The sequence below is a fragment of the Andrena cerasifolii genome, chromosome 10 (genome assembly GCF_050908995.1).
Source record: "Andrena cerasifolii isolate SP2316 chromosome 10, iyAndCera1_principal, whole genome shotgun sequence".
NCBI classification, from domain to species: domain Eukaryota; kingdom Metazoa; phylum Arthropoda; class Insecta; order Hymenoptera; family Andrenidae; genus Andrena; species Andrena cerasifolii.
The window spans coordinates 11,623,271-11,642,375 of record NC_135127.1 but is presented as its reverse complement, the minus strand read 5'-3'; the positions used below and the strand labels follow the sequence as shown (position 1 = coordinate 11,642,375).

Genomic DNA, 19,105 nt, shown 5'->3' with positions numbered 1-19,105 from the left:
GCTACCCGAAAATTCTCTTTGTCCTCATTGTCCGGTGAATTTCCACTGTGTACGCGTTTACAAGCCGAAGCCCCTGTGCTTCCTAGAAAATTGTCGATTTTCCCTGCTCCGGGTTTCCCCATCTGCCTGGCTTTCGTTCAATTCGGTTCCTTTCTTCCTTCACCGCCCCTCCCGGGGCCCAGCTCCGTTGTGCACGGTCTTACGAACGCACCCCTCCTCACGGGATTTTAAGTTCGGCCGCTTTGTCTCTTTGCATACCTGCGACCTCGTTGAAACGAGCTAACTCGACAATAACGATCCTGGCAGAATCCTCCCGAAATTCCTATTTCTGCGCTCGCCTCCGCCGGGCGACGGGACAATGGGCAAAGCCCCGTACAGATTTCATACGCAGTTTCGTCTTGCAACGGGAGCTTATCGTGGCGCTCGATCGAACGCTGCGGCGCTGCTGAGCGAGAGATGTATTCCTACGAAAATATTTACATAGGTGTATCTTCGTTAGCTTCTAATCTCAATGGTGCACCGATGCGTGCGCGTGGAATTGTGAACCGTCGAATTAGACGAATTTGAACACCTGTTTGTCCTGCGAGATTACAATCTTCTCTCTGTCGTTCCCTCTCGCGTTGTTTATGTTATCGTTAGGGAATATGAGAGAAGTCGAGGTGCATCGACACATGCCACGGAATGGCATCGATGGGCCGCATGTGCTTCACACCGTAAGGCCCAGATGGCAAGCGTTGAATCCCTTGGTTAAATTTTAGCCGTGGTAGAACGCTGCTGGTTCTCGGCCACCTGTTCTATGCGTAGATTAGAACTATTCGTAAAATTCTTTAATCGTACGAAAGCAGACTTGGGTGGGATTTGTGTGCTCGTGGGCCCGCCGGTTCGTCTAATTTCCAGCGTACTGTGGAATTATTAATGGTATGGGTTTATTCGAATCGGTCTTGCTCCGGATGTCGCGTATACTCTTCGGATTAACACGATTATTAGCAATAGCATTCGCACAATGGAGGCTGGGAAGCTGGTTTCCGATGTCCATAATTCATCTCCATGGTGCCTGCATTAGGGGGGAAAAAAAAGGATTGAAAGATGTGCGTTAAAAACGGTCGTTCCAGGCGACGTTACACTTTGGGACGGGTTTCAAAAGATCTTTGTTCCCGTCGAGGAAGTGGATTCGTGGTCGAGTGCAGGCGTGTTCGTGCCGTGAAACGTGTACACATGAACACTTTGTATCGTGTGCAACCGGAAGTTAAACGTACGTAATGTTTCTGGGTGCGCCTGTTTGTGCTATTTTTCGCTTCACTGGCAAATAAAAACAATGTGGCGATTAACCGTGATTCAATGTATATTCTCTACTTACGTCAGGTTTTTACAGGCATATTCCCTTATAATCGTCAATCTGCAGTTATCTAATTTGAATAATAAGGTTGACGGTACTTTGGAAGATTGTAGTCTGTCACTGCATAGTTAAGTAATTCCGATCGGTTTTATTTGTTACGCGACATACGCGACACGTGGGCCAGCCTATCGTAATGATCAATACGTTAGAGTCTCTGTTTAATCGATAGTAAAAAAATGTTCGTTGCATTATCTATTTTGGGTAATAGCGCGACACGTCGATAAAAAGTCTTTCTCTTTTATCGTCCGCGCGAACGGTCGGCAACAGATCGCGGAAGTTTCCGAAAGCCTTTCCGCAAAGTGGGTCAAACCCTTTCACTTCTGGGAATTAATCCTTCCCAGCGTTTACGATGGACGAGCTAGAAAGTATCCCCGTTAATCTGTATTTCACGTCTTCCGGCGAAACATCTTGTTTCACGAAGATCATGCCACGCGTTAAAAGTTAAAGTGAAGTTTCCTAAGTATATTTAATCATGCGCTTGATGGAGGCCGAACCATAAATACCTGAATGATATTTAATGGTCCACTGTATTTTAATATACTCGATATCTTTCCGTTAAATGCTTACACCTCTGTAAAGTGTATATAGAAAATTTGACAATGGCCCAAATAAAAGATAATACCGTTAAAGTGGTATTCATTTCCTTACTTCTGGATCTATTAGCATTCACCATGATATTACCACTGTTGCCGGCATTACTAGATTATTATAAGCACGTAGAAAACGACCAAGGCCTGTATTTCAAAATCTTGCACTACGTACAGAGCGCGAGAAAATTTTTTGATGCTCCCGAAAAAGTTAGTTCTGTGCTTTATGGAGGTTGGTTTCCTTTTTTTTTTTCCCAATTCAAAGAGTTACAGATGGGCATTAACAATGGCATATAATTTAATTTGTAGGTTTCCTTGGTTCTATGTACTCCTTTTTACAGTTTTTGGGTTCGCCAATTGTAGGAGCATTGTCGGATATCTATGGAAGGAAACCATTGATGTTGCTTTGTTTAACAGGCATTATGATGTCCTATTTATTGTGGGCACTGTCTTTTAATTTCACTGTTTTCGTACTGGCAAGATTCGTCGGCGGTATTAGCAAAGGAAATATTAGTTTATCCATGGCTATTATCTCTGACGTTACATCTGCAAAGGAAAGGGGAAAAGCAATGGTATAGATTAGAGGAATTGGCGAAGGAAACGTGAAGAAATGGATCAAGTCACAATTTTTTATTTTTTTTATTTTTAGGCACTTGTTGGTATTGCTTTTTCCATAGGGTTTGTTGTGGGGCCAATGATAGGTGCCTTCTTTGCTTGGATCTCGAGCAATGATAGGGACAAAGCTTGGTACATAGTACCCGCTGTGTTCGCCCTCTTCCTAGCAACCAGCGATGTATGTTTTATCGCTTGCAGCTTAAAAGAGTCCTTACCACCTCATCACAGAGCAACAACTCTCAAGTCTGGTATATCTGGGGCTATCACTTATATCAATCCCATAGATTTGTTCCAGTTCAACGGAGTATCCGGCTTAAATTGTCAAGGTGAATATTTTAACATTTCTCTTTGATCTTATTCCGTTGACATTGGTAAAGATTATGCGTCCTTTCAGATAAACAGAACTTGAAGACATTGGGCATCGCTTACTTCATATATCTGTTCATCTACAGCGGCTTGGAGTTCACCTTGACGTTCTTGACTCATTATCTGTTTGAATTTACAAGTATGCAACAGGGGTGGATGTTTCTAGCGATTGGATTGGTTATGGCACTTCTGCAAGGGAGTTGGGTAAGGACGATTCCACCTAACAAAACGAAATGGACTGTAGAGCTGGTAAATATCTTTGATAATCGTCGTAAAGACTTGTGCGTTTATTTACTTCCTACCAACTACATCGCAAAAACATTTTTAGGGCTTATGGTTAATAATTCCGGCGTTTGTGTGTGTAGGGATGGCGGAAAGTATATTAACACTGTCTATCGGAGTACTTCTATTCGCAATTTGTGAGTGTGTACGCCTATCTACGTCCTCATGAATTTTAGAAACTACTTTGTATGTCTTTATGCACCGTAGCCACTGCCATGGTTGTAACTTGTATGATGACACTGGTGACACGAATCGGGCCTGAGAACCAGAAAGGGGCGATAACAGGTGTCTTCCGTTCCCTCGGGGCATTAGCTCGGGCTTGCGGGCCCGTCGTAGCTTCCTCAGGTAGGAACAAACCACCCAGTCGCGTAAATACACCCGTGTATCATCGTGTTCTATTCCAGCTTTCTGGTGCGTCGGCAGCAAGGTGACATACCTCACTGGTGCTATCTTCCTCGTACTGCCGCCTTTTATTCTCCGAGGTGTAAAGTCGCTTTGAAGAAACATATGAAAAAATTCAACGCCAGGATATTATATTTACGAACGTATATGTACTTATACGTTTCAATGCAAGCAGTATTTTTATATTTTACAAGAGATTTTGTACGATGTATTGTAAAGATTTTTAAGAAAGTATTCTTTATACAATTACTGTACTCCGTGTAATAATATATTTTAAACAGCGCGAGTCCAGAGAACAGGATATGATGTAATAATAAGAGAAACCATCAATTCGCCAGTTATCAGTACATATCTCGATACTATAAATGAAAAAAGATCGTTGCACAAGGATAGTATAGGTTTGCTCGTCCTGATAAGTCCTAGATAGAGTAGAAGAGTAATCAGCCGATTGATTGATAACAGAAATTTTCAGGGGTCGAGAGGCTGCATATGTGTGTGTGTGTATATATATATATATAGATAATACGTGTCGCTATAGGCTTGCATGCACTGGGAAAACCGCAGAGGGAGGCGCATGCGCGATTGGCCTCGCGGTCACGTGACGTACCCCTTCCTGTTCCCGCCGCGCCATTTACGGTAGGGAATTCTCGGAATTCGCGGCACTCCGTCGTCGTCCGCGCTGATGGGAGTAACGCGGGGCAGGGAAAGTTATTGATGAGATTCGCGCGTGCGACCGGTCCCCTGCGATCATTACGATTACGATTATTGCGCGGCGGACTGGTTGTGATCGGTTCAGAAGTCACGTCCCGATCGGATTGGCAGAGGCAAGCGGGACAGACAGAGAGAGGGAGGGAGAGAGAAACATAGGTAGTGAGAGAATATACAGCACAGATCCTAGTTGCTTTTGTCTTCGGACTAGCAGCAGGTGAGCGCGAGCGATTCTTGATACGGGCACGTTATCCTTTTGCCCCTCCCGCTTATCTATTTACGCGTTACTGCACTACGTCACGTTCTCGCACTCGCGGGCCTCGGTGCTATGTTTTCCGCGACGGGCTCGATCGGATGGCCGAGATATTAGCACGGTTAATATCTTTTAAGTCAGCGTACATTAAGGCTTGGTAATTCTCCGGCATTAACGAACGCGGGGAGACTCTTTGCGATTCGCTCGAGCTCCTGGAGCATGTGTCCGTTTGCCCCTCGTTGAGCTTATCAGGCATTTTGATTTTTTCTTTTTCACCGAACGATAGTGTGCTTGCGTGCTTTGTAAAATATCCACGTCAAATCTTGGGCTGACTGTGTTTCCTGCTTTTTATGGATCGAATTTATAACGAAGGGTCGCAGCGCATTGTTGGTTTATGGTTATACCACTGAGTTTGCAGTAGTACATCGTCGTTGTTATCAATGAGAGCAATTACTCCTATATATGCGCCGTCCCGAACTTCGCTTTGTAACAGAGGTAGAAGCAGTTCGAGTTGGTAGCTCTCCTCTAACCATTATGTTCTTTCAGGGTGCAAGATTCATAGAATAGATCAAAATGTCGCTGTGGGCGAAAGCGCAGCAACTGCCGCAAGATGCGCTGCAACAAGTGCGTTCGGTATACGGGGAGCACTTTCCGATAGAGGTGCGGCATTTTTTGTCTTCTTGGATAGAAGAGAAAATGTGGTAAGTCAGCTGCATCGGTGTCTCGAAGAGTACTTGTATTTCGTATTCGTGGATCTTTTGACTGCAATGGTGTTTGTGCCGTAGGACCGACGTAGAGCCTGAAAATCCACAGCACGAACAATACATAGCTAATCTTGTAATATCCCTGATACAAGAATTAGAATCCAAGGCAGCTTCCTTGAATACGGACGATATGTTTCTGACGAAATTGAAGTTAATGGAGGCTGCGAAGAATTTTCGTGTAAGTTGTCGGGTCTGTTGTATATTACGGAGCAATTTGGAGGAAGATAAAGCGAATGTAATCTTTGATTTTCTTACAGCAAAGATACACCCACAATCCATCGATGTTGTATAGAATAATTAGACACTGTCTAGGGACAGAAATGAAATTAGTAGCGCAAGTAGAGAATTTGGGTGGCGCTTTGATGAGCATGACAGGAGGAAAAGTCGGGTTGATCAGCGACGCCGTCGCGGAGATAGCGCAGCACGTGGAGTCTCTGCGGCGCAGGACGCAGGAAACCGGGGAAGACTTGCGAAAAATGGAGCAAGAACAGGAAGCATTCGCTATCAGTTATCACGAATGTACGAAATTGAACGCGCACCTCCAACATCTTGCGACGCAGCCGCAGAATCAGCAAAACTTGGACCTGGAGAAGAAGATCAGGAGGTAACGCTTTCGGCAACCAAATGAATTGTTTTCGCGGATGTTAAACCTGAAAACGATATTGTTACAGGCAAACCGAGCAGCAAGAGCAACTACTCAATCATAAAGTGGCTGGTTTAATGCAGTTGCGGTTGACACTAGCTGACAAACTGAAAGACACCATCACCAGACTGAACAGCTTGCAGTCTAGAGTTTTGGATGATGAACTCATCAGGTAAAATTCCCTTCGATTTTGACTAGCTCGGGGAAGAGTTTCGAGCGTGTTTGAAACGCGGGAGCTTTCGTTTCGTAGATGGAAGAGAGATCAGCAATTAGCCGGAAACGGCACACCGTTCAACAGTAATTTGGACACCATTCAGGAGTGGTGCGAAAGCCTAGCCGAGTTGATTTGGCTGAATCGTCAACAGATCAAGGAAGCGGAACGCTTGAAGCAGAAGTTCGCACTGGAACCACCGGGCATGCAGGATATTCTTCCTACATTGAATTCGCAGATCACGCAGCTCCTTAGCTCCCTGGTTACTAGCACGTTCATCATAGAAAAGCAACCACCGCAAGTGATGAAGACCAATACTCGTTTCACGAGTACGGTACGCCTTCTCGTGGGCGGAAAGTTAAACGTCCACATGACTCCCCCTCAAGTGAAAGTCAGCATCATCAGCGAGGCTCAGGCCACAGCTCTGTTGAAGAGCGACAAAATGGCGAAAAGCGGGGAAGCTAGCGGTGAAATTCTGAACAACACAGGAACGATGGAGTATCATCAGGTAAGGGAAACTGCGGAATGTGAATTGCATTCGTATAACGGGTATATGTAACAAGCGTGATTGTATTTACTAGGCCACGAGGCAACTCTCCGTAAGCTTCCGTAACATGCAATTGAAGAAGATCAAAAGGGCGGAGAAGAAAGGAACGGAGTCTGTGATGGACGAGAAGTTTTCGCTCCTCTTCCAGTCGCAATTCAGCGTTGGAGGAGGTGAATTGGTATTCCAAGTGTGGACGTTGAGCTTGCCAGTGGTGGTGATCGTGCACGGGAACCAGGAGCCGCACGCGTGGGCCACGGTCACTTGGGACAACGCTTTCGCCGAGCCCGGAAGAGTGCCGTTCGTGGTTCCCGACAAAGTTCCATGGAGCCAGGCAGCCGAGGCACTGAACGTGAAGTTCAGATCGGCGACGGGTCGCTCGTTGACAGAGGATAACCTCCGGTTCCTCGCGGAAAAGGTATTCCGCGGTGGAAACGCGAGCGGGCAAGACTACTCCGGTCTGATGCTGAGCTGGGCACAGTTCTGCAAGGAGCCGTTACCCGAGAGGAACTTCACCTTCTGGGAATGGTTTTACGCCGTGATGAAGTTAACCAGGGAGCACTTGAGGGGCCCGTGGATCGACGGATACATATTGGGATTCGTAAGGAAGAAACAAACGGAAGAAATGTTGGCCAACTGCGCGTCGGGGACATTCCTCATGCGATTCTCAGACTCTGAACTCGGTGGTATCACCATCGCATGGGTTGGAGGTACGGTATCGTTCCACCTGTACCGCTGCACGCTCTATCGTTCTATTTTATAGTTGATGTTAACTCTGATGCAGACCAAACGGAAGTCTTCATGCTACAGCCGTTCACGAGCAAGGATTTCGCGATTCGCAGTCTGGCGGATCGGGTGTCCGATTTGCAGCACTTGCTCTACCTCTATCCAGACCTTTCAAAGGATCAAGCGTTCTCCAAATACTATACGCCGTTCACAGGTATGGGCCTTCGTCGTGCTCCTTCCTTTAAGTCGACTCTGACGTTGCACGATCTACTTTGTTCACAGAAAATCAGTCCACGTCGACAAACGGATACGTGAAACCCCTGTTAGTGACGCACGTACCTGGTTGGGGTGGACCAATTGTCGGTAGCCAGACCCCGTCCCACTCCTCTGTGGTCAGCGGGGTCGGGAACAGTGGCCAGAGCGGTCCAGGGGGTAGCTACCCCGCGACGCCGTCCACCATGTTCCAAGCGCACAGTCCCGACCCGTCCGTGACGCGCGACACTCCGTCGGTGGCTTCCAGGTCAGTCCCCTGGATCTAAAGTATCAATCTTATCATTTATTTTTAATAGGTTAAACCACTGCCATAGATACTTCATACAAGATATGCAAAGGTTTCTTGTTTGACTCTCGTACACTCGTACTTAGAAACTCAAGTAACTACTGTCGGCTCTTAAGGTAGCATACAACGAGCATATCGTTTCCGGTGACTGTGCAACGGTTATTCCTTTTCTAAATGACCAAGGACACCATACTATCACAGATGAATCATCATCGCAAATCAGACAATAATCAGACGTGGATCCGTCGACACGGCGAAATCAGGACACATTCCTCTACGACCGAGATAATCTCTTTGCTTTGCATGTCTTTTGTATTCTATCTGCGCAGATGACGTCAGTATTGTTTCTTTTTATGTTCCAATTTTTACGAACATTTAGAAAATATTTACAGTGATATTATATAGTTTCGCACGTTTTTATAAAACCCCCATCTTTTTTTTTTCTCTCTTATATGGACATTTCGAAGAGTTTTTACGACATTGTACTGCTAAGCGAGAGGTATAAAGTAGTACTTAAGGTGTCGCGTTAAGGGAACAGATTATATTGAAGGATACTGGGCGCCTGAAGACAGACTCCGCGGAAAAGTTTGTGTACGAACGACCGGTCTCTTGATTTTCATTTCTTTTTCGTTGCATCTCCGTGGTAGCCTTCAATTTGGTCTTCGTGTCGCCCAGCACACTCCGTTCCGATATTAATAATCACTTACCGATAAGAATACGTACGTAGTGTTAAGAATGACGCCGCCGTTGAATCCTCCGAGATCCTCCACGCGAGCATTTTTTATAACGAGGTAGAAAAAGGGACGGCGCTGCGCGAGCGTCGCTTGCAAAGCGGCGCGGTAATCAGAGTCCGTCCAAGGAATAGACGAGCGGAGGGTTTCGAGGCGCGAGGAGCAATTCGGCCGTCGATTTATTCGTTCTTTCATCTTCTTCTTCTTCTTCTTCTATTCTCCCCCTTTTTCTTCTGTAACTTACGATATTTAGTTTGTAGCAGGAACGCGGGGAACGCGAGAGGGAGAGAGAGTGAGAGAAAGGGAGGTTGGTTGGCGAAGAAACTGGATAGCTCGTGACTTTCTTCTCAGACTGCCAAATTTTGTACATGTGCCCCCACTTCCTCCTCTATTTTTTTTTTTTGTAGCGAAACGGCTTATCCATGGCTTCTTAAATGAACAAGGCAGAGAGCAACACGAACGATCTTCTCGAGTAACAGAAGCTCCCGCTTCGCTCGTAGTGTCTTGTATGCGCAGAAATGTACGCTCCATGTGCACGCGCGTGTGTATGCCTTTTTCGTGTACATGGAATATCGTTTGGAAAGGGAGGAACAGAAAGGGAGGCCTGAAAGTAGCTGAACGAGGGTGAATATCGTGACACGAGGGAATAGAATACTCGGGCTTAACACGAGACTCCGAGAGAAACGGAGGGTAAAGGCCTGGAGCAAGCCGGTACAACCACAACAACGGATTGTAAATGCGCTTTTTAGAGCTGTAACGCTACTCCTGAATCGACAGAGATCGGATGAAAAGTAAGAAACGCAGCTCCAATCACGATGCATCGGAAAACTATAAACACACACACACACGGTTCTGCTGGCAGGCGAACGCACGCTTACGGAGAAATAGAAGGGTCTCGCCACGGTGGGCAAGTGTCGTTGACAAATTGCTCTGGGGAGAAAGAGAGAGAGAGCGAGAGAGAGAGAGAGAGAGAGAAAGAGAGAAAGAATGACACTGTACACGCGTATTAATTGCAAAGGGTGATACGTGAGTTTGTTTCTCGAGTGACCGATCGATTTCCAAATCGTGGGGTTGGTGGCGATGGGCTTTCGAGGCGTTCCGAATCAGTTGGACGGGTCCGTCTCGAATCGCTCGAACGGAACGGCGTCCCGGGAGGCTGAACGAGACTTTCTTTTAAATTTCTGAGATACGAAATGATGTTCGAAGCGACTCGAAACAGGACGACGGCCGAGCTGATTGGATGTCGGCAAGGGAACGGATCGGACGCCCATCTCCAGCCTGGGGGATGATCTGTCTTCTCTGTGTGGTTGCTCAAACGTCCCTTGCCGTGTTGTACCGGCTATATCCGGCTATAATCGGTCACGCGTTTCTGCAAGAACGATATCAGCTAACCAGTCTAAACATGAACTGTAAAATAAACTGAGACAGTATAGATTATGCAGAGAGAAAGGGAGAGAGAAAGAGAGAGAGAGAGTGAGAGAGAGAGAGAATATTAAATCACTGCGGTGGATGATACCCAGCCCCCACCGTACGTAAAATTGTATTTGGATTAGTAACGAGACATCGTTCTCCTTTGCTATGCCAGTGATTGGGGTTGTGTTTTGATTTGTGGTAGCTATGCTCCGGGCCTTGGCCAGTCAAGCGTTGGGCGAGCAAACTCGGACATGGACTATGTGGAGCTGATGGGTCCCAGCGAGCTGCCCTCGATCGACGAAAATCTCAACTGGGATCACTTGAACGGCTTTAGCTTCTCCGAGTTCATACAATCTTACAACGCTAAACCGCAATAGGTAGGTCAGGCGCGAGCGTCCCCCTGCGATCACCAGCGTGCCGGCGCTCGATCGCAGCCCCCCACCGAGTCTTATCCTCCCCTTTCACCATTCGATTCTCGCGAGTTTACCGCGGCACGAACACCCTCCGCGGATGCGATTTGTGTCTACTGTTACTGTAACTACATCGCTATTGTTGTCCGATATAGGGGAGGGTTGTAGAAACAGAAAAAATGTTTCTCCACGTCTGCTTTACGATATCGTTCGCCTGTAACCCCTACACGTGGTAGAAACACTTGGTCTTCGACAGCGTGGCATATCTTTTTAATTATCATCGCGTAAGTGCAATATATATATACATATATATATATATGTGTGTGTGTGTGTGTGTATGTATATATACATACCTGAAAGCTAGCTGCGGCGATTCCGATTGTTGCGCAGACGATTGGAAATGATCGATCGCTGTGTTTATATTAATATATGCATGTATGTTATGATCGAGGATGTTTAATTGCGATTAAACGCGTTGTGCGTGTACCGCGACTTAGTTTCTCGGGTTCGCCTAGAAACTAGAAACCATTGTCACGTCGGGTGTGCGAAGCGATAGCTTGTTTCTATTTTTTTTTTTTTTTTCAAGTTTTAACGGGTTCCAACGACATCTCGAGCCGAAATAGTGTATCCGAGAAAACGGGATCGGACTGGCGGATGGATGATTGGTCTGCGACTAACGTTCGTCCCGTGTAGTAGGACCTACCGAATGGTGTTTTATCTGTGCGCTGTATTTACAACGAGCCTTTTACGAGATTTAGTTTTATCGAGCTTTTTGTCCGTGTGTGCCTAACGTATTAACTTTTCCTGAACGTTTAGTCGTTTTAGTCGAAGTTTTTACGTCTGACTGGAATTTGGGAAGGGAAGAGAGAGAGAGAGAGGAGGACGCGAAGGAATGTTTGGTACAAAGCGTTATTGTGGACGTACGAAGGAGGTTGAGTAGCGGCGAGCTAGGGTCGACTCGCGTCGTCACGTAGAACAGTTTTAGAGAGTCTTTTCTATAAAACGAGAGCGGGCAGGCATCGTTAAGGGACCTTAAAGGCCGTCGCGCATTTTGGCGAACCGCGGGGATACGAAGGGAAGACGGAACCGAAGCGCAGCGGCAATTAATTATTATTAATTTCTTCGACTCGCTTCGCCAAAATGCGCGACGGCCTTAACTCGTTCCCTTCCGTCTGGCGGTCCTCCGCGACGGCCTAACAATTGCGAGAGAATTAAAGCGCCAACCTCGGCTTATCGAGAGGGGTAAGCCGATGATAACGGCTTTGAACGATCAGCGGGATCTAGAGATGTGATACCAGAGAATAATCAAGCAAGCTGTAGGACGTGTAAGCAGAGACAATCATTTCCGTGCATTTCTGTAAATAGCGAAATTACAGGGAATATGCAGGGTGCGAATAATTGTACGGACACAGGTAATCAGGATAATTGTTTCTAGAACGATATCTGAGGAGCTTGTGCGGTTACCGAGCAGTAACGGAACCTGGGGGAATTAATTGTCTGAGAGATATCCGTCGTCCGGTGTGAAGCCTGTGCCTGCAATCTATTTCCCACCCTGCGCAGAGGCTTTTAATTTATCGACGGGACGTGTGGCAAAGCGAAGTTGTACGGGGTTTGTGCAAACACTATGGAGAAGGATGTAAACGTTGTGTGATTCGCGTGATCCGAATACGTGCCTTGCGATTTTCGAAATTGTGGTCGTGACGATACTACTTCTTGAAGATATCCCTATCTATCGCATATATATGTATATATATTTGGTAGAACTTTTTGCAGATTTATCCGCGGTTGAAGAATTTATGCCTTAATTATCGTCCCCTCCCGCGCGCTATACATATATATGCATATGTATATATACGTTACCGAGTGGAAGCAGAAAATTATCGATTGTTGCGCGTACGTAAAACAACGATGCATGCAGAGTCTCACGAATGATTACGATTACGCGCATTGTTGTCCCCTCCAATTATATTTACAATATATATATAGATATATATGTATATATATATATATCATATATATAAAAAAAACCTGTATGTATGTATGTAATAAGCTGGAACCTATGAAGAGCGTACGTTAACATTGTCTATTGATCTTTTTATCAAAGATTAGAGTTTATTTTATTATCGAGAACGATTTTACTGTTTGTAAAAGATAAAAAAGAGCGTTATATGTTATTCGTCGTCTTGTACACAGTATAGTTATATATTATTGTATAAGTGTGTAAAGTAAGGCCACGAGCACCGCATGCCACTACTGACGCGTGCCGTTAACAATAGTTGTCCTTTTAAACCATTCGACCGCAGAATTTCGTTCTGGTACCACGACGATCACCGGGCATCCTTGCGTTTCTCTTTTTTTTAAGCTTTCACTGTGTATATACGGTAGTAGGAAATAGTCATCTCTTCCCCTCCGCCCTTTTACCGGCCTCATCTCCGAACGAAACCGGAGCGAACGGAGAGACTTTTGTAATTTTAATGTCGCTTGTAATCCTCGTGGATATCGCAGATTCGGTGAATAAAATTTTGTTCCAAGTTTACGACTCTTGTTGCGTCTCTGCTCGCCCGCTAGCAGGGCACTCGTCCACCGAGGCCAAGCAGTCGCAGTCGTCCGCAGGTACGCATATCTCCTCGTAGTGTCCGGGCGCAGGGTAGCTGGCTTGGTAAATAGTGTCGCTGCACATGCGATCGGACGGTGGCTGATACTTGCCCTTCGCCGCCCACGGAACGCTCTCCTTGGGAATCGGAGTCCACGCCTGGTAGGACAGCTTGCTCACGCTGTCGCAGTCGATCTTGTAAGGTAATCTGCAACACTTGCGCGTTAAATATTTGCTCGTGGAAGGACCCGTCTAACATGTGCATTGTGTTATCCTTCTAGGAACCAGAGATAACCGACTTGGAAGGCAAGCTAGACACCTGGTGTACTGGGCGACAGGCTTGAAGCTTTGCACGCTTTCCATCCGCCCTGGTTTCATGTAAGACATCCTGGCCGTTGTTCTGTCTTCCATCGGCGTTTCGGCGCTCCGGATGTTGTTGCACGGGACGACCAGGTCAGGCCGGACCGCTGCTTTCGCCGCGAAATCGCAGCGGTTAGTCGTCTCCGATTGCATCGGACCGTCACCGATCATGGTCCTAAGCCGGGGCAGTATCGGCGGGCGTTTCTCGCTTTGAACCGGTTGGTAACTCAACTACGAGGAGTTTTAATCCATTACAATGGCAATTCGTATTCTTTAGCACTCTGTTGACGCGGTGGTCTGTAGAAGAGATACACTCGACGTTGGTACTCGACCCTCAGCATCAGTGGCGGATTTAAAGGGTTAGACCATCTTGGCCAAGGTCAAGAAATACCGCATCTCTGGGATTTATTTCTAAGTGACAAAAACACTTTTATCGATAAAATTTTTTCAATGAAGATAGACACATCTTTGAATAATATATACATTTTTTTTCAAATATCAAATCGTCCTGAAAACTTTAAATGCGTTTTTCTAGCCGAATTTTTAGGGGTTAATTTCACCCCCTTCGAGTGAATTTGGACAGCAAACAAAAGTTGCGTTGTAATCAGGAGGAAATCCCCTACATATTCGCAAAGTTTCAGAATCTTTTGAATTTCCGGGTGCAGGATCTTCCATTGTAAGTGTAGTAGTACAGAAAATAAGTATAGTTTGGATAAAATCGTAATTCTTTTTCTTTTGAGGATGGGGCCCGTTAAATCCGCCACTGCTCAGTATCCAGTGCTGAATTCGCTGTACCTTGTTCGTCGTGTCCCCTGACATCAGGCCGTCCGGTCTCGAGATGCTGCCGCAAGGAAGGAACGGTTCCACGCGCTCGATGACGCTCGACTCCAAGTAGCTCTCTTTGTAGATAGTCTTCCCCGCGAACTCGCCACCCTGGGGAAGTATGTTGGTTCCCGCGGGCTTGATCGGCTTCTCCATGCAAGCATCCTCGTTTTTCAAGAAGCTCTCGGAGTACGTCGTCTTGATGCACATCGCCATGTCTGGGGGTCTTGGAACAGTCTCGTTGAAGCGTCCCCTCGCCTCTTTCCATTAAGTATACGGATTGCGTAACGACGAGGTACCTGTACGTTGGTTTCAGCATCCAGGGGCACACGTCCTTCTCCTGGATGCGAACAGGCTGATAGCTCAGCTTCTGCGTGGTGTCGTGAGGAATCGGCTCGCTGGGCGGACAGTAGACACTTATCGGTTTGAAGTTAGCGGTCGGTTCCATGGGACCTGGGTTCACGTAGGAGAGCTTCGCCGTGGTGTTTCCCTCCAGTTTACCTGTGCACAAACGAATGTTCCCGCAGGGCACGATGCTCTCTGTCTTCTCCACGTGCTTGCCCGCGTAATCGTGGCGGGCGGTTGTGATAGTCTCCATGCGGCCCAATCCTATGTGGGCCCTGATTCGAGAGGGTGGTTGATTGTAATAGCTAGTTTGCTGGACAGATAATAATGTACCTCTGCCTGGGCAGGATGGGCTTCGCTTTAGGGACGTGCCCCACGGGTTTGTAACTTAGTCTGTTCGTGGTCTCGTTGGCGAACTTTCCGTCGGCTTTCGCGAGAGCTGGAGTGGGTCGAATGGCCTGGGATCTGCTACGGCGCATATCTGCATGGTCCACGTTTAAGTACGACAAGTGATAGGTGGTACCAGTCTCAAGCATTTTCGAGGGTGGACGGTAGAGTTTCTCTGGAGCGAACGATTTCACTCGTGACGGTTGCACGTACCTCTTGGTGCACTGTACGCGCGTGAAAGGAGCATGATTCTTTCCTCTGCTAACGGGTAATGTTGGTGAGTCGGTGAAAATTGATAAATACTTTAACGTTACACGGACATTCTATTGGCCTGTGGCATGGCAGCTGTGGCTGCTTCTTTCTCGTGTTGATCTCAACCACTTCCATCTTGCTCAATTTCTGTCTGATATAATTATCTTTTATATAAACGGGCACAGGACGAGCGTTTGTCGTTGACAAATCTTTGCTCGAAATGTTACGCGATGATATATAAAATAATACAAGGATATAAAACGATGAGATGACAGTTCACAGGTGTCAACTTGCGTGACACATCTTTATTGTCTGATTCCAGAGAGACTGAAAATTTAGCGTGGCATAATTCGAAGTTAGTTGTAGGTCGATGTTTGTTTAAATATAGGCGAGGTAAAGTAGGCGATGATAAGATCAATCGCGTCGACCGTGTATTACAAGGAACAAAAGAGAACCTCGCTCGAAATCCTCGATGAGAACTCTGTAATAGAAATTTCACCTTAGTCACTAAATACAAAAATTTATTTGTTTATACTGGTCGGATAAAAATATAATAGGATTACGTAGAGGTGTTTATTTTAAACAATAAGATTATGGCGTTTAACTAGTAGATCACAGTTTGTTTTTTTAAGTTTCGACAGACGTCCCTTCCCCGACAGCATCCAGCGAAAATATTGAAAACTTGACTGCGCTCGATCCATGAACATGAATTCGCACAGGGCGCCAATAGTATTGGAAGACATAGAAAACGTACAACACGGATGTCTAATTCCTCGCGTCTCCTTTGAGGGGCTACACTCGTTCCTCGCTTTCCTTTATCCACACGAAGCATATCAAAAAATGTTGTTTTAACATTTCATATATTTACTGTATACAATATAATTATACTATGGTTGATGTTCATATTCGAATTAAAAGAAAACGTTCTCGATACAAGATAAGTTAAACGTAGTCGTCGTTAAATCTACGGGCCAGTAGATTGGAAACTAGCATTCCGAAAAGAGGTAGTAATGTGGAATAAAATTAAGAGAGATAGAGAGATAGAGAGAGAGAGACAGAACCAATAGTAAGATGATGTTTTTTCGTGATGCATCGAATTAGTTCTTTTCGGTCGACACGCGAAGGATCGACGTTGTCCCAGGCGTTCGAAGACGATTCGTTCAACACCAAGAGAAGAAAGGACTCTTATTCTGGAAGCGCTGTGTAAATGTATCCGAAAATGAGAATAATCTTGGCGTTCCGCCGTTTCCTTTGGCCCTATAAAACAGTAGCAAAATCCCATTATCGTATCTCAATCATAATTTATAATACTAGAATTCACGTGCACGAGTGCATACTTCTCAACGATCACAGCAGGCATCTGTACCAATTGCACCGGGCTCTTGGCATCCTTTAAAGCTTGTTGCAGGTTTAATATTTGACCGCGCATGACGCTCATCTGTTTATCAAAGTGATGCCGATCGAAACCTTTATCTTGCTGCAAAACAATCTCGTTGTATCTTTGAAGTACCATGGATGGCGCGTTCCATTTACGCCCAAATCGCCCGCAACGTCCGTGGTTTTCGTTCCACGTACCGACCGCGATTGCGTCGTGGTCGAGCTGCAGGCGTTTGCAACGGCTTACCTATAAGCAAGTGGAACGGGAAATTTCTGCGGCCGTGGGCACGGGCGATTTGGGCGTAAGTGGAACGCACCCTGAGTAGCACCGATAATATCGCTGGCGTTTCACGTGACTCACTTTCAACAATTGATACAAGTCGTCGCATAGATCCTGTACAAAATTCTGATCGGAGAGTTGCGGCAGCACGAGTTCTCTCGTCACGTCGCTGAACGGCTGCTTCGCCTGACTCAACCATGCCCAGTGATAAGGATAGGCGCGCCAGGAATCTGGATGCTTGAAAGGAAATGCTAAACCGTTGTCTATCGCTGCGATTTTCACCTCACCCTGGTCCGAATCGTTCTTCCCCGTGGCGTTATCGTATCTGATTAACCAGTTGTCGTTGCCTTTAAACAGAACAATGCGTTTATAAATCAAGATCCCTGCCCAGGCAGCGGCGGAAGGATTTTCACGAATCGTCGGGTACCTCTGTCCGTATTTCTAATTATGTAGTCCAGGATGACTAATCGCTCGAATTGAAGCTGAAATTCTCGGGTAAGCCGTGGCGACAGAGGTTCGTTCTCCCATCGTCTTAGCCAGTAGTCGGCGTCTTTGTAGGTGTCTACGAACACTTGAAAAGAACCGACTTTCGGCGGTAAACCGATGCGATTGAAATGGGAACCAACTGTAGGGAACTGATCCATAATTGCTTGCTTCATGCGGACTTTTTGACGGTCTAATCGTGGATAGTTAAACGTTTTACTGACGAGTTTAACTACTCTGGTATTTGGAACTATGCCTAGACCTAACTTCCGGTCAACTAAACTTGCACCAGCCTCGCTGAGATATCCTTGGTTCGGTATCAAGCAGCTTCTCCCGAAGCAGCAGGGGCAGCAAAGCTTGTGCATCCATTTCGTCCACTTTGGATTCAATCTCCCATAAGGTTCCTCATCTTTCGGTTTAAACACGCCTATTACTTTCTGCAAGATTATTGAACAAGATCTGTATGCTTCGTCGCTACTTTCTAGTCCAAGATTATTGGAACATGTGTATCTTACCCCAGCGGGATTCTTTACAAAATAACTGCCGCTCGAACCCTGGTATATCCTTTCAGGAAAGATTCCATTGTCTATCGCGCATTCCGCCTGCCACACCAGTTCAGAGAATTGTGGATCATCTGGAAAGAAAACCAAGTTAGAGAGCCCCTGATACGCGTATGTTCTACGGGTCACTGTTAGAGCCTGAGTACGTCTGCGGAGTGGAAGGACGAACCGGGAAAGCGGTTGAATGTAACATCAAACTCCAGCCGACCGAGGAGAGGCTGGCTCTCCCGGTCGATTCCAGGGGAATCAATGGCTATAGGTTGCTCGGTGCTCGGGTTTGGAACAAACTCGACGTCCGGTACCACCTCTGAAGTGTCGTTGCTCGCTGGCACGGGGTTCTGCGGCGTGATCGAGAGATCCACCAGCGCGTCGGTTTCCACCAGAGCTGTTGTGTTGGTGTTGTGGTGGCTGTGGTATTCTCGATAAGGCACGTGTAATTGCCGCTGTTCGGAGTCACTCATTACAACCGAATCTGCTGGCTGACCTAACCCAGATTCTCTTTACTAGCCGATCGCGTAAAAAAATCCTGCCCGCGTGAATAATCCTATCTGTTTCCCCTCATTCCTGTGCCACCTGTCAATGACGCACTCGATCGAGTCCCTCTTCCGCGGCTATTCTCACCATTACAACGTTCGATACGATCATTGCGTCATTAAAACAAGCATCCCTAGTATTTATCGCGGCACTATTTAATCGACAGTACAGTCATGAATTAAGGGAATGTTTTTCCACCACCTAGAATCACTGCTTTAATCACTGCTACTCAACTGCAACTTGTCAACCCAGCAGACGATATCAGCTGATAGGATTAACGCCATACTTTAATTCCTACACAGCGGTCTTTCCGCTTATACGTGTACACAACTACTTTCTCCCGTTTGTGTGGAAAAACATGTTGAATTATACATATGATATATGATTTATTCCGCCAGCCGGAGTCGATAAGTTTATTGGTGGAAGTTTGTGTTTGATAAGGTGGCGTAATGATAAGGAATAGCGGGGGTGTTCGGAGTTCCGGGGCTGCGTAGGTCGTTAT

General features: G+C 46.2%; 4 protein-coding genes and 1 long non-coding RNA gene across 12 annotated transcripts; 2 read left to right on the top strand and 3 right to left on the bottom strand.

The window, feature by feature from the left end:
* The first annotated feature begins 1,641 nt into the window (after positions 1-1,641).
* Rtet (major facilitator superfamily domain-containing protein rtet) lies at positions 1,642-3,934 on the top strand. 4 transcript variants are annotated; one of them, XR_013086589.1, is made up of 7 exons: positions 1,651-2,215; positions 2,293-2,555; positions 2,633-2,924; positions 2,993-3,245; positions 3,330-3,383; positions 3,454-3,591; positions 3,651-3,934. XR_013086589.1 is itself a non-coding variant. In XM_076821763.1 (7 exons), the coding sequence occupies exons 1-7, from the start codon at positions 1,996-1,998 to the stop codon at positions 3,743-3,745; spliced, it is 1,320 nt and encodes a 439-aa protein (XP_076677878.1). In that variant the 5' UTR covers positions 1,662-1,995; the 3' UTR covers positions 3,746-3,934. The 4 variants fall into 4 exon arrangements, 3 of the variants coding, with proteins under 3 accessions (XP_076677879.1, XP_076677878.1, XP_076677880.1); XM_076821763.1 differs by having other exon boundaries at positions 1,662-2,215; positions 2,993-3,213; positions 3,293-3,383; XM_076821765.1 differs by having other exon boundaries at positions 2,077-2,215; positions 2,325-2,555; positions 2,993-3,213; positions 3,293-3,383.
* LOC143373999 (uncharacterized) lies at positions 3,234-4,136 on the bottom strand. The gene is made up of 2 exons (XR_013086590.1): positions 3,818-4,136; positions 3,234-3,739 (listed from the first exon to the last, which is right to left on the bottom strand). It is a non-coding gene; the product is annotated as an uncharacterized LOC143373999 (long non-coding RNA).
* A 161-nt stretch (positions 4,137-4,297) lies between these two features.
* Stat92e (Signal transducer and transcription activator Stat92E) lies at positions 4,298-13,146 on the top strand. 4 transcript variants are annotated; one of them, XM_076821752.1, is made up of 10 exons: positions 4,298-4,515; positions 5,156-5,310; positions 5,395-5,551; positions 5,631-5,977; positions 6,045-6,188; positions 6,267-6,735; positions 6,809-7,481; positions 7,556-7,711; positions 7,780-8,017; positions 10,403-13,146. In XM_076821752.1, the coding sequence occupies exons 2-10, from the start codon at positions 5,183-5,185 to the stop codon at positions 10,575-10,577; spliced, it is 2,487 nt and encodes an 828-aa protein (XP_076677867.1). In that variant the 5' UTR covers positions 4,298-4,515; positions 5,156-5,182; the 3' UTR covers positions 10,578-13,146. The 4 variants fall into 4 exon arrangements, with proteins under 4 accessions (XP_076677867.1, XP_076677866.1, XP_076677869.1 ...); XM_076821751.1 differs by having other exon boundaries at positions 4,298-4,573; XM_076821754.1 differs by lacking the exon at positions 10,403-13,146 and adding an exon at positions 8,085-8,711 and having other exon boundaries at positions 4,298-4,573.
* Positions 13,144-15,439, bottom strand: LOC143373998 (uncharacterized). The gene is made up of 5 exons (XM_076821771.1): positions 15,064-15,439; positions 14,685-15,005; positions 14,359-14,611; positions 13,523-13,794; positions 13,144-13,411 (listed from the first exon to the last, which is right to left on the bottom strand). The coding sequence occupies exons 1-5, from the start codon at positions 15,264-15,266 to the stop codon at positions 13,144-13,146; spliced, it is 1,317 nt and encodes a 438-aa protein (XP_076677886.1). The 5' UTR covers positions 15,267-15,439.
* Positions 15,440-15,659: 220 nt separating this feature from the next.
* On the bottom strand, positions 15,660-18,911 carry Pi4kiialpha (phosphatidylinositol 4-kinase II alpha). Of its 2 annotated transcripts, XM_076821761.1 has the most exons (6): positions 18,239-18,911; positions 18,025-18,143; positions 17,454-17,946; positions 17,108-17,373; positions 16,707-16,846; positions 15,660-16,626 (listed from the first exon to the last, which is right to left on the bottom strand). In XM_076821761.1, the coding sequence occupies exons 1-6, from the start codon at positions 18,528-18,530 to the stop codon at positions 16,530-16,532; spliced, it is 1,407 nt and encodes a 468-aa protein (XP_076677876.1). In that variant the 5' UTR covers positions 18,531-18,911; the 3' UTR covers positions 15,660-16,529. The 2 variants fall into 2 exon arrangements, with proteins under 2 accessions (XP_076677876.1, XP_076677877.1); XM_076821762.1 differs by lacking the exons at positions 15,660-16,626; positions 16,707-16,846 and adding an exon at positions 16,975-16,993 and having other exon boundaries at positions 17,064-17,373.
* Positions 18,912-19,105: the final 194 nt, after the last annotated feature.

Coding starts and splice junctions, on each gene's coding strand:
- Rtet (XM_076821763.1), top strand. CDS start 1,996: ATGGCCCAAATAAAAGATAATACCGTTAAAGTGGTATTCATTTCCTTA. Junction 2,925..2,992: donor ATCCGGCTTAAATTGTCAAG/GTGAATATTTTA, acceptor GCGTCCTTTCAG/ATAAACAGAACTTGAAGACA. Junction 3,214..3,292: donor CGAAATGGACTGTAGAGCTG/GTAAATATCTTT, acceptor AAACATTTTTAG/GGCTTATGGTTAATAATTCC.
- Pi4kiialpha (XM_076821761.1), bottom strand. CDS start 18,530: ATGAGTGACTCCGAACAGCGGCAATTACACGTGCCTTATCGAGAATAC. Junction 17,374..17,453: donor AATTAGAAATACGGACAGAG/GTACCCGACGAT, acceptor TTCTGTTTAAAG/GCAACGACAACTGGTTAATC. Junction 16,627..16,706: donor CCTGCTGTGATCGTTGAGAA/GTATGCACTCGT, acceptor ACTGTTTTATAG/GGCCAAAGGAAACGGCGGAA.
- Stat92e (XM_076821752.1), top strand. CDS start 5,183: ATGTCGCTGTGGGCGAAAGCGCAGCAACTGCCGCAAGATGCGCTGCAA. Junction 5,311..5,394: donor TGGATAGAAGAGAAAATGTG/GTAAGTCAGCTG, acceptor TTTGTGCCGTAG/GACCGACGTAGAGCCTGAAA. Junction 5,552..5,630: donor AGGCTGCGAAGAATTTTCGT/GTAAGTTGTCGG, acceptor ATTTTCTTACAG/CAAAGATACACCCACAATCC.
- LOC143373998 (XM_076821771.1), bottom strand. CDS start 15,266: ATGCTTGAGACTGGTACCACCTATCACTTGTCGTACTTAAACGTGGAC. Junction 15,006..15,063: donor CCCATCCTGCCCAGGCAGAG/GTACATTATTAT, acceptor CTCTCGAATCAG/GGCCCACATAGGATTGGGCC. Junction 14,612..14,684: donor ATGCTGAAACCAACGTACAG/GTACCTCGTCGT, acceptor GACTGTTCCAAG/ACCCCCAGACATGGCGATGT.